The sequence below is a fragment of the Eptatretus burgeri genome, chromosome 14, assembly GCF_056783735.1.
Source record: "Eptatretus burgeri isolate ZD-2024b chromosome 14, Ebu_testis_v1, whole genome shotgun sequence".
Classification (NCBI taxonomy): Eukaryota; Metazoa; Chordata; class Myxini; order Myxiniformes; family Myxinidae; genus Eptatretus; species Eptatretus burgeri.
This window is the reverse complement of record NC_140974.1, coordinates 27,755,308-27,772,597: the sequence shown is the minus strand read 5'-3', so window position 1 is coordinate 27,772,597 and position 17,290 is coordinate 27,755,308. Positions and strand designations below refer to the sequence as shown.

Below are 17,290 nucleotides of genomic sequence, written 5' to 3'. Positions count from 1 at the left end.
AGCGGGATATTGTAATCGTCCGGTTTGTTTGTCTTGATCACAGCCTTCTTCTCCAGGACAGTCCTATGATGTCAGAGTATTCAGGCAGGGATAGTTCCACAGTTATGACAAAACTTGGTGGATGAGTTTAACTGACAAGAACAAGCCGATTCAATTTTGGTTTAGGTCCAGATTCAGATCCGACCTATCGGTGGGATATGAAATGTAAACCGTTCAGCCTGGCACAGGTATGTGCTCTACCGAGTGCTGTTGTAGTTTAAATTGAATTGTATACTTGTACACTGGAGAACACAAATTCCTTTATAGCAGTGCTCAAACCTTCCATTTTAGCAGTACTTGGACAAAATATTACGCCTTTTTTACACCATCTTGACCAATCAAAGTTGGGAATATCAAGATTCAGATAAAATCGTGGATCGTATGAAATATAGATTGTGTTCTGAAATACAAAGCAAGAGTTTAAAAGACGCTTCCTATGTCCTTTTTCTCAAGACTGCAAGGTTGAAGTCTTCTATTAACTCTTGATATTCGTACTTATTTTGACAGATGAAGTTTTAACATTGAAGTCAATTTTATAATTGTAACTGAACCTTGGCCTTGGTGAAACGCCAATATAACAAGGAGCTGATGCTGTCAGTACCACACCCTTTGGGTGGTATTAGGAATATATCTGTGTAATGTGAAAGCAAAATCTTGAACATTATTTTTTTTGAAATATCACATGCACAAGCCAAGTTCCTGAGATTGTTGTCGTGGCAACATAATTCAGCCAATCACAGCCTTGATGTAATCAAGTTGAGATAATGTCATTAGGAATAGATATCTGCAATATGAAGCTAATTGCTCAACGGATTTTGAAATATCAAGTACACGGACAGATGATTAGTCGAGTGGTTGGTTAGTTGTTCTGTCAGGCGGAGCTCATTTTATTTCCCCCCACCCCCGTCTACAACCTTGTCAGAGGGGTGGGGAACAAAAAATAGTAATCTTACTATAAGGCAGATATCGTGTGTGTGTGTGTGTGTGTGTGTGTGTGTGTGTGTGTGTGTGTGTGTGTGTGTGTGTGTGTGTGTGTGTGTGTGTGTGTGTGTGTGTGTGTGTGTGTGTGTGTGTGTGGCTGAAATAGCCCTCCTAGTGGTGTGTGTATGTGTTCGTCTAGAAGTGGATGGGAAACTGAAACTCAAATGAAATTGTAAAGATGCAGCATATCTACAAACAAAGTAATTTGATTTCAACCTGTCACTGAACATGGTTATATGAGCTGTTTGAGAAGAACAGTTTTTAAGTGCCCATTTTAAACGGGCCCTTCAGCTTGTGTTGTCAATTGAGGCTTAACCCACCTGTGCAAATCCTCCAATCAACATGGATACACGATTATCACTTGAACTCCTACTGAGTTCCCGAGAATCCACCCTCCTCGCATCATTCGATATTTAGAAACCTCCTGACATGAGCAAACTTGTGCTTCATTGACCACGTACCAATGGCATCAATCATGATTGAAAAGTTGGGGGGGGGGGGGCATGTGAGCGCAAAGCCCATACAGCGTTTTCACAGACCCACCTAAAGCCCCAGGAAAATTTAGGGTTCTGAGCAGTTTATGGCTGCTTGTGCTATCTTTTCTGGGTAAAATTAATTTGGGGGAGGGAGGGGGGGAGGGTCAACTTTATTTTGTGTACAGTCCAAAAAAGAAAGGAAGAGGAACAAAATAAATATCGAAGTAAGTAAAAAAGGAATTCGCACAACAGTCAAATGACCTCAAAGTCCAATTTGGTGAGAACAGCAGCTGTACGTCACAAATAACACTCCAAACTGCTGTTTTTCCAAGACAGAAAGAACAATTAAAACATCGCAATTCCTCCAGATCTTTTGTGGTCGAGTAAAACAACATGATAGACTGAAAAGGTAAAATTAAGGCAAAAAACGATCGAAATGATAGGCCTGTTGTAATACGCTCTTCTGCTGGAGTGGCGCGACACAGTACACTTTTGTGGAGAATTTGAATTGACTCTCATTTCAGAACCCCCTGAGGGGGAAGCCAAGTCGCTACAACCTTTGTCTTATGAGTTATGATGGACCCTTAGTCCCCTTGGCAAGTTTGGTTGAAATTGGATAACGAACAACCAAATGCATTGATCAAAGACCTACACCAAATTGCACATTTATTTTGTGATTATTATGACGTAACTAGGCAAAACCTCAAGCATTGTCGACTTGCGTTGTCAAGTGACGGTCCACCCGTGCTGTGGTTCCCAAAGCGGTTGCGGCCAAATATAATCAATAATGTTTGGGCTGTACGGCATTCAGGTAAACAATTTTCCCAAAAAGCATTCAATACCACCTCTTCAAGTCATTCACCACCACCTCTTATCATCCCCCATCCAAATCCTTGATCTTTTTTTCCCCGTAAATCCACCCAAGCCCACCTTCAAATTCCCTGCTTTCCTTCCTGAAAGTCCCTATAATGTCCATCTTGTATTCCCCATGTTCCCCACCCCATCCCTCTCCCTTCCACAGATCTCCTTTAATGTCTCTATTCCCCACTGTTTTGTCCTTACCACTCCCGCCCCTCTTGTCTCATGCCCCCCCCCCCCTTGCTGTGCGTTGTGTGTTATCTCTCATACGAGCCTCGACAAGGTATACAAAAAAAATAAAAAAATGTATAAACATTCCTCTCCCTTAGTAATTAATCACTCATCCAAACTTTATATAAATATATTAAATCGATTCCATGGAAGTGTTTCGTAATCCTTTGAGAGTAAACACATTTTTGTTTTTCAACCCCAAAAAAGTGTGGGAGGGACAATCAATATACTGTTCCCCCTCCTCCAAAAGGACATGTCCCCCATCCCCCATCCTCAACTGATCGACACCCAAGCCTTGTTCAAACGTTCGTTTTTTTTTGCTTTACTGATGAAGAGCTTTGCAATCGTGCTTGTTTTTCTTGGGACCTGCTGGATGGTTTGTGGCATGGCTGTCTTGAATGTGAGGACATGAGGTTGCATCTGTGCTTCAGTCATCTTGTGAGTTTCCCACTTTTCCTCGTACTTAGTTTATCTTTTCTCGAGCATCCACCTCCAAGCACAAAACGGGCCAAACGTCCAAATGTTCCATGTGATTGGTCCAGTGGTTTAGTCTGTAGAATGTTACGTTCTTGAAATCAAATCCTTGAGATGTCATTTTGAGGTAATAGGTGAATGGGATTTGACCCTGTGACCTTCTCAGCTGTTGGGGTGTTTTTTGCATTTTATGATGTTTTAGAAAGCGTCATCTGAAATGTTCAATTGCGATCTCTGCAGCAACTTTTGGCTGTACATCTGTCAGTTTGCCCTGTGTCTGGGTTGGCAGGATGGCCTAGAGGTATGAACAATTGCCTCCAAGCTGTCCTGCCTGAGTTTGAATCCTGAGCCAGCGATAAACTGTTATTCTGGTGTTTCTCAGGCAGGGCAAGTCATCATTGCGTGTGCCGTCCCTCCGATGGACGTTAAACGGGAATCCCGTCTGCCGGCATTAGTTGGTGGACGTTAAAGACCCCATGGTGTCCATCGCGAAGAGTAGGCAAGCTATCGCCGGCACCGTGAACAAATGACGAATTCCTGCCCTTACCAGCAGAGAGTACTGCGTCAGCCTCGGCCAAGATGCTGCCCCGCAGCATTGTGCTGCATTCGAACGAAGAAGTCCTGTGTGTTGTTCGTTTTTCATTGGATCACTCACCAATGATAACAGTGTAGTTGGATTAATCTCAAATGGCCTGGCTGTAAACCCTGAGTTGTCTCACACTGGGATTGTGCATTTTTGTGGAAGGTAGTTGGGTAGTTTGAGTGCAGTTCCTGTCATTATCTCGATTACCTTGAATATTGATATGTATGAAATCCACAGGTTGTTTGTTTGACTTGCTCTGCTCTTTATTTTATTATTTTGTTTTTTTCTACAGTTCATCTGCAGCATATAACCTGTGTCTATAAATTTGTGTGGAGTAAAGAATTGTGCATCTGAAATGTGCTTCTTTGTCATGTACTTTTGTATTTTATTGGGTAAGATATAACCTCGTCTATGATAGCGTCGTATGAGTTTCCTTCCCTTCGAAACATGTGCTCTCCTTTTGATTCTGGGTTTGGGAGATTCGGGTTTGATGCTCTCTGGTATGTTGCCAGTAGGGGGTAGCTTGCTTCCTTTCGGCGAGGTTTGGCTTTGTGTACGATTGTTTTAGTGTTTTTATTTTATTTTAATTATTCTGGACTTTGAAGGACCTTGTGTGGCTGATCTTTTTTGGGGGACCGTACTATGCTCGATACGAGTCAACGTTTGGGTTCATCCTATTAGATGATGCATAAGTGAGTGTATGGTGGGCAATTCTATCAGCTGATAACATTTGAGTCGTGACTTTGAAATTTTAAATGGTTTAAAATCTCTCAGTTATTATCGCAAGTCTCTTGTGCTTTTGTTATTTTCCGAACGTAGAGTTGAAGTCTGGTTTGTAGCATGGTTATATATTAAATGTGAGGACACGAGGTTGTATCTGTGCTTTGGTCATCTTGTGTGTCCCACTTTTCTTTGTCTTTGTTTTATCTTTTCTCGAGCATCCACCTCCAAGCTCAAATTGCTCCACGTGATCGGTTGGTTGATCCAGTGATTTTTTTTTTTAGCCAATTATATGAATCGACTGTGAACTACATTTACCTTTGGCCTTTTTAATTCTTCTTTTTCTCTCTGCTTGCTTTCTTGTGTCTTGGTATTTCCAAGTTTAATTTCTAACTTAAAAGTATCAAGTGAATTTGATGAAAGTCACTTAATCCTTCTATTTCGAAGCTTCTCTTTGATCATTTAAAACCAAAGCAGCAAAAGGTTCTTTTATTTGCCAGAAAGGAAGTGACGTGAATCGGTATATTCCAACCAATTATGACTGGCAGTCTTTGCAACAAGATGTTGAGCATTAGGATGTGGGATTGAGTGGGTTTTTATTTTTTATTTTTAAAACCGGATGGGGTGGAGAGATGAGCGGAAGAAGTGGGGGGGGGGGGCTTCCGCGTGATGCTACGACAGGCGGGGGTCGGTCGGTGCTTCGTATAACAATTTGACAGGCATTGAGACGGACAGGTGCAAGGGAGGGAGGGAGGGATAGTTGCTGCCTATGTCGAGGAGGTATTGTTTGATGAGTGAAGCAGTCGTGTAATGTCAGAGTGGTCGAGATCATTGTGTTACATGTACTTGTGTTAAATGAACAAGGTGGTAACGACAAACCAAGATGATTGGTTTAAGAGTAAACCATGGTCTGGACCTCTGTCGGGGCTTTTCGCATCCTTCCACGTCTCCTGACGCAAGCTCATCTTTGCACTATCCTTCGACTAAAGGCTTTTGAGGATCTTTTCTCTGCCGACGAGTTAACCCTGACATCTCTTCGCTCCTACGGTTGTTGCTTAGTGGTGAAAGGGAAGAGCTGTACATTCATTCATCTGTCTCCTGCCAAACACTGTTTCTGTATATCGAGCACCAGTGTTCAATGCTGTCACTTTGAAGGCTGTGCTTTATGCTGATGGGCTATTGACGCCGCCTTCTTGACTGTACCCGGTCAGTTTCTTGTGTTGTAAACCTGTATCTCGCTGCACAGCATATTCTACCCTCTTTTGTCCTTTAAAAGAAGAAAAACAAAGTGCAGTAGGGCCACTGCTCGGCCTCGAGGGCGGATGCTTTGTGCGGCCGTACCTGCGGCCTGGCAACAGCTATGGACTGCCTTTGCATCGTAACCACCAAGGTGGGCTCCAGCATTGGTTCCAGAGTTTCATTCGCTAATGTTGGCAGTGTCAACAATGCTGTTCCTTGAGCCACAGACGTCTGCAGTTGCCATTCTTGGAGGACGTGTGGGTAGCTTGTTGTATGATTTCAGGAACGTTTGATTTTTCTAGTCACAATATTACAACGGGAGTTTGAAAAGTTATTTGAACGAGATACTCACAATTTAGTGTGAACATGCCAACTTTATTTTCTTTTTATATACATGTGTACTTAAAGTTGATATTATGTTCAGGTTATTTACATATTATTTACTTGTATGTACATGCTTAAGATTTACCATATTTGACATACATGTATGTAAAGTTTATATACCGTATGTATTTTTGGTGTGTCTCACACTCTCACACTCTCACACTCTCACACTCTCACACTCTCACTTTATATTTTTATTTATACATGTGTGTGAAAACCTGTCAAAGGGTGGAGGAGCTCCTTGTGAGCCAACGGCCATCCATATTAAGTGCCCAACTGTGTCTGTGGACATCCTCCTGCAGTTGAGTTACTTCTTATTCGGAGGTTGGTGGCAGGATTTGCACTCCGGCCACTGTAAAACCCTTCATTCCGCAAAATGCAAAGAAATCTGAAAACCCACTCCGTGGGAGTACCTCCTGTGCAGCTTCCCTTCGCAGGGCAGCTCACCGGTGATGGGATTGGGGCAAAGCCTTCGGGACCCCCAATATTTGATGATAGGAGGGAAACCACGGGGTAACATTGCGGGAGAGTGTGTCGGAGTGGTGCTGAGGTGTCGTCCGCCAGACGGCAGTCTCCTTGGGTTAACCTGAGGTGGTCCCTTCGGGTGGGTGCCTGGAATGTCCTATCCCTAAGAGAGGATGATCACCTGTCTCTGTTATCATCTGAGCTCAAGCGTTTGGAAATCGGTATTGCAGCACTCTGAGGTTCGGAGACCGGATTGCGGCGAGATCATGGTGGGTGGTTACACCTACGATTGGACTGGTCGCTCTGATGGTCACCATACTCAAGGAGTTGCTGCAGCTGTGTCCAATAAGCTGATGCCAATGATAATTGAGGTAACACCGGTCAACGTGCGTATTATGAGACTAAGGATTCGTCACTCCTTATGTGTCATTTCCCTGGCCTCGGTTTATGCTCCAACTGAGGCGAGTGATCTCACTGTGAAGGGTGCATTCTCCGCCACACTCGAGTCTGTGGTTGATCAGTGCCCCAGATGAGATACACTTCTAGTCTTGGGGGGGGGGGGGGGGGTCAATGCATCAACTGGAACTGATAGCGATGGTAATGAGAAGTGTGTTGGTCCCCATGGGTCAGAGACTATGAACCAGAATAGCACTAAGTTCCTTGACTTTGGATGGCCGGTTCATCGTTTCAGCACCCACAAGCTCATCGCTGGACTTGGTTTTCCAATGCTGGTGGTGTGGCAGAGGAGATTGACCATGTCCTCGTGGATGGTCGCTGGAGGATTATCCAGAACTGCAGGGTCTACGGGAGTGCTCAGTTCCTCAATACTGACCACCGGCTTGTTGTAGCAACTCTGAAGTTGCAGCTTAAATCCGGGAGAATGGTACCATCCTAGCCTAGGCAAGCTCAAGGATGAGAGGGTAGCTGAGGAGTTTGCGAACAAGCTGAGTTGAGATTTGGGGGGGGGTCTGCGTGCTTTGGGAGGTCCTGAAGAGTTGTGGAGTTCCTTCAAGACCACCGTCCTCGATCTTGCTGGTGGATGTCTTGGAACTCACCGTGGGGCAAATAAGAATTTTGTCTCTCGGGACACGATACCATTGACCAGAGTCGCCGGGCCAGGCTGAATGGCAGAGCTGAGCTGTTCAGGGAGCTGAGGCGTAAAACTGTAAGTGCGCTAAGGGTGGACAACGAGGCCTATGTGCGAGGAATCTGTGAGGGGGTAGAGCATCAGCTGTGGTCAAGTAATTCTCATCCTGCTTACAGGGCAATTCGCGCATTGCGTTCATCCAAGCCCATGCCTCGGTGTACTGCAGTTGGAGCAGTGGATGGTAGGCTCTTGACAGAGGAGTCTGAATTGAAGGCCTGCTGGGCCGGTTACTTTGAGCGGTTGTACCAGGCTGATCGACCAGCTGTCGAGTTGGATGTCAGGGGTGTTACAATTCCTGTTGCTGACCCTCCAATCAACTGTGGTCCACCTTCGCTTGTGGAAACACAAGCTGCAGTGAACCGGTTTAAATGGGGTAAATCTCCAGGGATCTGTGGCATCCATGCTGAAATTCTCAAGGGTGGTGGAAATGCTGCACTCGTGTCGTTGCATGCAGTTTTGTGCTCTGCCTGGAACACAGGCATCATCCCAACTGATTGGAAGAGGGGCCTTGTTGTTCCTCTCTGGAAAGGGAAGGCTGATCGCCAAGACTGCAACAACTACGAAGGGTGACGCTGCTCTCAGTGCCGGGGAAGGTCTTTGCTCGGATAATTCTTGATAGGGTTCGCCACCTTCTGCTTGAGCACCAGCGTCCAGAGCAGTTGGGCTTTACACCAAAGAGGTCAACGATTGACCGTATCCTTGCTCTTTGGGCCCTTACCGAACAAATACGAGACTTTCGGCAGGGGCTGCTTGCTTGCAGCCCATGTTGATCTCTGTAAAGCGTTTGATTCAGTGAATCGGGATGCCCTCTGGAGGATTCTTGGTCTTCGTGGGGTGCCACCAAAACTGATCGATCTGATGTCTGAACTCTACTCTGGTACTGAGAGTGCTGTGAGATGTAGTGGTACCATCTCTGACTTATTTCCAGTCGTTACTGGAGTTCCTCAGGTGTGTATTGGCCCCCACACGTATTGGCCCCCTATTTTCAGCACGTGTATGGACTGGCTTCCAGGGAGGATGTCAGAGAGATCAAGCTGCGGTGCATTGTTTGGGAATGTCAAGATCTCTGACGTTGATTTCGCAGATGATGCAGTCATCTTTGCGGAGACTTTAGATATCCTTTTGGAGGCTGAATGAGGAGTTGCAACCGCTGCGATTATGTGTTTCCTGGGTCAAAACTAAGATCCAGGCTTTCAATGACATCTTGGATGCTGCTGTCCTGTCTGTGCCTGTTTGTGGTGAGCATGTTGAGGTTGTGGAGAGATTCACTTACCTTGGCAGTGATATTCATGTCTCGGCTGGCTGTGAGTCAGAGCTCAATAGACGTCTGCGTCGGGCCTGGAGACTCATGGATTCACTAGATAATGGGGTGTGGTGGTGCCAGTACCTGTGCGGGAGGATGAAAGTCCGAGTCTTCAGTACCTTGGTGCTTCCAGTCTTGCTCTATGGATGCGAGACTTGGACTCTGACCAAGGATCTGAGACGGAGACTTAATTCCTTTGGTACCAGGTCTCCTCGGAGAATCCTTGGCTATCGCTGGTCGGACTTTGTGTCCAACGAGCGGTTGCTGAGAGAGACTCGGATGAGATTTGTTACCTGCATAGTCCGTGAGCATCAGCTGCGGCTGTATGGACATGTGGCTCGTTTTCCTGACACTGATCCTGCTCACCAGATTCTCTCAGCGAGGGAGTCTCCTGAGTGGAGGAGGCCAATGGGCCGACCACGTGCCTCATGTTTGCAGCAGGTTGATTGGCATCTCAAGGAGATGGGGATGGGCCAGGCATCTCCCTGGGTCATTGTTAGACGGAGGCCCCTGGAGTACCGGCGGAAAGTGGACGCAGCGACACGATGCTCTGGCCCATGCTGCCATACCTGACCTGACCTGTATGTAAAGTTTATATTTTTATACTTCACATATAACCGTTCGGAAATGTGAAGCTGAGCTGTGTTTCAAACTCTTACTTTGTGGGATCCAGGTATGTTTTCTTGAAGAAGAAAAAGTATTGCACTTACAGTCATGTCGGAATTTCTTTATATCTTTGCAAACACAGCACAATAACTGTTACCTTGAAACCTGGTGTTGCTTAGTGGTTTGGGTGGTGGCTTGGGATTCTAGGGACCTGATTTCAAGCCCTTAACCGCTGAATTAACACCAGGGGGTTGACTCAGCCTGTCATCCTCTGAGGTCAGTGAAATGAGTAGCAGTGTCGCAGCCAAAAGGCTGCGCACGAAAGGAAGTGGTATTGACGGATTGATTAAATCTGGTTTGGTGTGGCGCAGGATTTCCTTGGATGTCCAGGATTTCCTCCTGCGCATAATTTCCTTGTAATCCTTGTAAAAGACGACATGGCTTCACCGACCTATCTCTTCGCTAACTGGTTTAACCCGAAGACGGTATGTTGCATTTCACAAAAACAGTATTGGATATCTACCTGTGAGTCTCAATAAGAATGTAAAATGGAGTGAAATGTTTGGGGAGTGGGGGGGGGGAGGGTCTTTCATAACACGTTTGATTAATTTGATAACATAACAAAATTTGATTAATCCTGGTCAGTTTTGCTTGAACAGACATGTGGCACAGAGATAGTCGATCAATCTCCCAGGAGCGACGCAGAGGTTCCTCACATCTAATATGTTGTGCTGTTGCTTTTGTGGAGCCAGGGTCATGCAGTCTTCCAAAATGTGTTTTAATGTGTGTGTGGCAGCAGAGTTTGCAGGTGTCAGTAATATCGAGTTGTTGCTTGGGTGCTTCTTCCGTTTACTTTTATATGTATTTTAAAGCAGTATTACTATGTTTACTCTTGTGTGCTCCTGTATCTTTCCACAAGGTTCCTTCTGTCATACATTAATAACTGTTACCTTTGGAATCTGTATTAAGCTCCCATTGCCGCTTCTTCGTCCTCTGCCCTGGAAAGATGGACACTAATTTTTGTTCCAAGTAAATTGATTATTAGCTTTCCAATGAGACCATTTTTTATTATTTTACAACAGTAGGAGCCGCTACATGAAAACTCAAGGTCCTGCTTCTTCTTCGTTTGATGGACAGATGCTTCTTCCTCTCCTTTTAGGAATAGTAGCACCCGTTCCCTACGAAGCGAAGAAAGGTGTCAATAACCCCCTCCTTCCAGTCAGTGGTTAAACCACTTGCACTATTCTCTGTGTACAAGCAAAAACCACAATCTTCTCCCCATTCTTACCCGGAGGGAGAGGAGGATGAAGATGAATTATTGTGTCCATGCCCTGACCCTGGTTAACCTGAGCATGTATGCAAAATTTTATGGAGATTGTTCCAGCTATTTTTGATTTTATAATGATCATACATATAAATGCATACATACACACTCATACTGAGGCCTTATTTTAGTGTAATAAGTATGTACTGTACATGTATTTAAAGTTTGTTTTCATACAAGTTTGTGCATTTATATATTTTTAGATACAAGTACGTACTGTATATGAATGCAAGTTCATTAATTTTAATATGTACAAGTGTATGTAAAGTTATTTCTGTACATAGGAATAAAAAAAAAACATTCCCTTTTGTAAAGTTTATATTTTTGTGCATGTATGAGTTTATGTTTACCTCCACAACTGAAGGTGGATGTACGTTATGTTTCCACCCATGTCTGTGTGTGTCCCTGTGAGCAGGATATCTCAGAGTTATGAATGGATTCGAACGAAATGTGGAATAGCCACAGGTTGGGTGTGTGACAAGGATGCATTTATTAGTTTTCATGAAGATCCTGATCCAGATACCTTAATGTTTTAACCAATTATTCATTATTGAGAAATTGAGCCAAAAGAATGATACGCAGCACAATATTTGGATGAGTTGGGGATGTGACAAGAGCGAGCTGATTGAATTTTGCTTGCAGCAGGATCTGTATCCGAACCTATCAGTGGGATACAAAACCTCCTAACTCTTCATTCTGGCGGAGGTATACGCTCTACATGTGCCGTTCCAGTTTTATACAAGTATGTACAGTTGTACATGTATGTAAAGTTTTTATATTTTTTTACACGTACTGTATGTAAAGTTTAAATTTATGTTCATGCATGAGTTTAGATTTTTCTATGAGTATGTACTTGTATGCAAAGTTTATTTATTTATATATATACACTACTGGTCAATAGTTTTGGAACACTATTGACTGAAATTTTTAGTTCAGTTTTTGCTGAAATTTAAGCAGTTTAATTTTTCAATGTACTCTGAAATTAAAGCAGAGAAAAAATAAACAATTGCAGATAAAAATCAAATCATGGAATTGTTTTGAGAACAAAATTTTATCTAAATTTTTGACTCATCAAAGTCGCCACCTTTTGCAGATACAACAGCCGAACATACTCGTGGCATTCTTTCTACAATGGAAATCAAATATTGTTTCGAAAGTTCTTCCCAACACTGTTGCAGAAGTTCCCACAAATGTGTTGTACTTGTAGGTTGCTTTGCTTTCACCCTTCTGTCCAGTTCATCCCAAACCAGCTCGATAGGGGTTAAGTCTAGAGACTGTGCTGGCCATTCCATGATTTGAAGCCGACCGTCTTGTTCTTTTCTTCTAAGGTAGTTCTGACATAGCCTGGTATGTTTTGGGTCGTTGTCTTGCTGTATGATGAACCCCTGACCAACTCGGCGTAGACCAGAAAATATTGCATGGCGCTGCAAAATGCTGTGGTAGCCCTTTTGGTTCAGGGTGCCAGTCACTGTGTGCAAGTCACTGAATCTGGATTCAGCAAAAGAGCCCCAGATCATCACGCTTCCTCCTCCATGTTTGACAGTTGGTGTCACACACTGAGGAACCATCCTTTCGCCTACTCGATGGTGTACAAAAACTCTCCGTGATGAACCGAAGACTTCAAATTTTGATTCATCGGTCCATAAGACCTTCTTCCAGTTTTCAGTTGTCCATTGGCGGTGCTTCATGGCCCAGGCAAGCCTCTTTTTCTTATTTTGCCATCTTAGCAATGGCTTTTACTGCCACTCGACCTGTCAAACCTGCAGCTCGAAGTCTTCTCTTCACAGTTGAAATTGAGACTTCCTTACTTCGACCAGTGTTAAGCTGTGCTTGAAGCTGCTGTCCTGTGAGACGCCCATCATGCAAGCTGTTGACTCTCAGAAACTTGTCTTCTGATTGTGCTGTGGCTTTGGATCTTCCAGACCTCTTCCTGTCAGAGTTTACTCCAGTTTCCAAGTGCCTTTTGATGGTGTTGGAAACTGTACTCACTGACACCTTGGCTGCTTTGCAATTTCTCCAAAGGAAAGACCTACAATTTTAAGGGTTAATAATGGTCTGTCTGTCTTCCTTTGTTAATTGTCTTTTTCTTGCCATTACGATAGCAATACACTACTTCCTGCAGTGCAATATTGTCCAAATAATGCTTCATAGGGTGTAGCAACACAGTCTGTTCCAACACTGCTTTTACACAGAGAGAGGGTTTGTGACTAATCAACAAAAGTTGGGACACCTGTAGGAATTGTTTGCATCAACTTTCAAGGCTTAATTCACTTCCATTGCTGCAGAACAACTGCAGTTGCTAACCCATTACTTGTTCCTTGAAAAGGGCCTTATTTAACAACTCTGAAATTTACATTATTTTTCAGTTTTTGGTAACCTAAACTTTTTTTTTTAACCTCTGGCAGTTTACCGCTTAGCTTTGTCCCATTTCAGGTTTTCACTGGACTTGAACTGCTTAAATTTCAGTAACAACTGGAATATGGGGGTGTTCTTAAATGTTTGACCGGTCGTATATGTATATGTATATGTATATATATATATATATATATATATATATATATATATATATATATATATATATATATATATATATATATATATATATATATATATATATATACAGTCGACTAGGCGTAAGTCGGCAGCGTCAAAAACTCCCGAATTTATCTCATGTTAAATCCCTTTGAATAAAGGGTCATCCCTCTGTAAGTCTTCACTTCGTCTAAGTCGTCAGATGTTGTCCGTTCCCGCGTAATGGAAAATCAAGTAAATTACCACTCTTAACTTGTCACACGGAACTGCTGCCTCGTGAGAAGCCCGATTTCATGGAATCGTGATGCTCGCTCATTGGTTTACACCGCCAGTGATAGGTTATTTATATCTGCGTATACACGTTGATCGCACTGCATGCAGGACAATGGCGACCAAGCGTAAGCTTACAAATAAAACCTACCAAGAAAAATACGACATTACCAGTTTTGCGAGGCAAACCCACTGATGAAGAAAACAGCCATAGCTGAGAAGTTGGACATCAAACGGCAGACATCGAACGATATCTTGAAGAATAAGGGCAAGATATTTGGACAAGTGGAGAAGATCGCGAGGCCGGTGGTAAGTGTGAAACGCGTGAAATGTGTGTCCTTTGAAGATATCGATGACGCGCTCATCATCTGGTTTCAGCAAATGTCGACTCAGATAAATATTCGGTTGGACGGTGAAATGTTGCTGCTGAAGGCACGTCAATTCGCTGCGGACCTCGGGCATGATGATGCCGAGACCTTGCCGATGCACTGGATAGACAGATTCAAAGTGAGGTGGGGAATCGGCAAGGTCAAGAAGTGCGGCGAATCAGGCAGCGTGGATTCGGCAGTGGTGCACAACTGGAAGGATGGCAAATTGAAAGACATCTTGGAAAGGTATCAGCCTCGGGACGTGTACAATGCCGATGAGACTGGGCTTTTCTGGCAGATGCTGCCAGAAAAGTCTCTTGGGTTCGTTGGTCATTCCCATCATGGTGATTTGCAGGAGAAGATCCGTGTGACGTTGCTGGTTGGAGTGAACATGGATAGCACCGACAAGCTGCCTCTGTACGCCATCGGGAAAAATAAGAATCCCCGATCCTTCAAAAGTGTTAAGCACCTGCCTGTGGCCTACTCATCGAATAAAAATGCGTGGATGACTTCTGCCCTGTTCGAACAATAGTTGGTGAAACTGAACCATCGTATGTCACTTGAAAAACGCAAAATTGCGTTCGTAGTTGACAACTGCCCCGCTCACCCTGCATGTCAACTGGAGAACATAGAACTTGTATTCCTTCCACCCAATACTACCAGTCGCACTCAACCAATGGATGGTGGCTTCATCAGAAACCTGAAACTTCACTACCGCCAGATCCTTGCCACGCGTCGCCTGAATGCGGCAGATGAGGGAATCCCATTCACATGGGATTTGCTGGATGCCCTGATAGCTGCCAAAACAGCATGGGGAAAGGTCTCCAATGCTACCATCGTGAACTGCTTCCGTTCGGTCGGGTTCGTCAATGTGGATCGCAGCGCCCATGAAGTTGATGAGAGCGATGACGACCATGGAATTCAGTTCCGCAACGTCTGGGAAAGACTCGCTGAAATCTTTGGTGCAGACGCGACACCCTCATTGGAAAAATACATCAACGTGGACGCTGAGTTACGCAGCACCCAACAAATGACTGATGCAGAAATTGTGGATTCTGTGAAGAACGTCTCCGACGATGCGGGTGACGTGGACGATGTGGACATTGTTGATTTCGAGGACTCAGGGGGGACATACATTCGAAACGTGCCTCCAACTATTCGGGAGGCATTCAGCGCCCTGGATGTGATGCGCCGATACTGTCTTTCGGTGGAGGATTGCCCAGACAACATCATGGAATACAATGACTGGTTTGAGTCCTTTTTCATGCACCAGATGCCCAAGAGTTTGAGGCAGTCAAACATAACGGATTACTTCGCGAAGGAGTAAAATATCGATCGAGCTTCGTGTTCAAGTCCGATCATGGTTTTATATTGGCTTGTTTTGTACATTACCGCACATTGTACATTTGAGTGGTAATCATCACCATGATGACTGTGTGTCATGTAATTTGTCACCATACCATCACCGATGGTATACGAGTTGTCTTACAGTTGTTCATTATCTTTACTTTTGATAAACTGATTCATGAATTCCATCTTTGCTTGATCACTTTCCAACTCACCAATGAACCCCCACCTATGCCCCGAAGATTGTGTTTTCCTTTTGGTACAATAGCTGGCTCTCACACGTACGTGTACAGGCCATGCGCGGCTTCATCCTTCACCCCACAGTCATCATGAATGTTCGCATACACGTAAGTCGTCGCATTTCAAAGTCTTCACTTTTTTCTCGGTCCCGATGGTGATGACTTATGCCTAGTCTACTATATATATATATATATATATATATATATATATATATATATATATATATATATATATATATATATATACATATATATATATATATATATATATATATATATATATATATATATATATATATATATATATATATATATATATATATATATATATATATATATATATATATATATATATATATATATATACACACACACACACACACACACACACACACACACACACACACACACACACACACACACACATCTTGTTACGGATTTGGAAACCATATGCATTCAAACATACAGTTATTCCGTTAAGTACATGTGAAGACAGGTCCCTTCCTTTTGTCTAGTGGGAGAATCAAAAGTGTGCGTTGCGATGTCTTTTTAGTTAGGTTAAATAAATCTTTACCATCCAACAACCAACCACGGTACCTTCCAGTGCTTGCAACCCTTGCCTCGCTGGCCACAGCATATGGGGCAAAAACGTCCAGTCCGCCGTTCCTTTGCGCTTCGACAAACGTTCTTTTTCAACGTTGTATCTTCCGCTTGAGTCCACACACGTGGAGGGGGGGGGAGGGCCTCCCAGTTTGGCTGAGGCCCCGCCCAGAACGGGCGGACCCGATGCAGACCCTGTCCAATCAGGGCGGACAGTGACGTCTGTCCACAGAACCCCTGCCCCGTTCAGGGAGGTCGAAAACCGACGACAAAAACCTCAGTTCAGTGAGTTCTGCATGGGGAAAGTCAGCTCTGGATTCGTTGGAGCATTCGTTGCAGTTCTGTTGGGGCAGTCGATGGAGCATTTGTTGGAGGATTCGTTGCAGTTCTGCGTGGGGCATTTGTTGGCGTTTTGCTGGGTCTTGTCCACCACCCTGATTCCCGCCCTGGAACTCTGACTACTCGACTCGAATTCCTCCGCGGGCACGAGCCCCATGCGTGTAACTGTGGGCCGAGCTGCATGACTATTGGCTGGTGCCGCACCACGGACCACCCCCTCCCTCCGACGTGCAGGTACCCAAGTGAACTGCGACCCCCAGCTCGTCTCTCTCCCTGGCTACGAGGGTCCAATAAAACACCTGGGTTTTATTTTCGTCTGTGTGTGGTGCTGTCTCCAAGTAGAACTGTTTCAGTGTTTATTCCATCATTGTAAGTCTTGCTGTGTATATCCATGATAAGCTTGCTCTGTGTCCTTGTTGTAAATATACCATTATTAGAAATGTTCCCAGTTCGTTTCCGTCCTTTCTTTCATTGGTTCGGATCTGAGTTTAGCCGGGTCTTTACACCTGATAATCTGTTCATCCTAGCCGGTACGTTCTTGGCAGGCCTGCTCGACTACATCTGAGCCGGAAAGGTAGTTGGCAGCTGGTAGTCGGTAGAGTGATCCGGTTCAGGCAAGACGTGCCGAGGGCGTGGATCCCCGGTAGCCGAGACCGCGTGATTAAGGGGCTGTCACACCTTGACGATTTAGCCAGCGTATGCCGACGTATGAAAAAATTGTCTAAAACGCTGGCACACGTCGAATACGTTTTGGGTAAGTTTTAT

At 44.3% G+C, this 17,290-nt stretch overlaps 1 protein-coding gene across 7 annotated transcripts in view; it reads left to right on the top strand.

Moving 5' to 3' along the window:
- The first annotated feature begins 2,978 nt into the window (after positions 1-2,978).
- The window catches only part of LOC147012859 (disks large homolog 1-like), a 295,559-nt gene continuing 281,247 nt past the window's right edge, over positions 2,979-17,290 (top strand). For 3 of the 7 annotated variants that reach the window (XM_085854167.1, XM_085854164.1, XM_085854162.1), the window contains exon 1: positions 5,147-5,752. In XM_085854167.1, the coding sequence (XP_085710293.1) occupies positions 5,723-5,752 (30 nt within the window). In that variant the 5' untranslated portion in view covers positions 5,147-5,722. Of the gene's footprint in view, positions 3,024-5,146; positions 5,753-17,290 lie in introns of those variants that run through there. The other 4 variants (XM_085854172.1, XM_085854163.1, XM_085854168.1 and 1 more) reach the window with 2 other exon arrangements.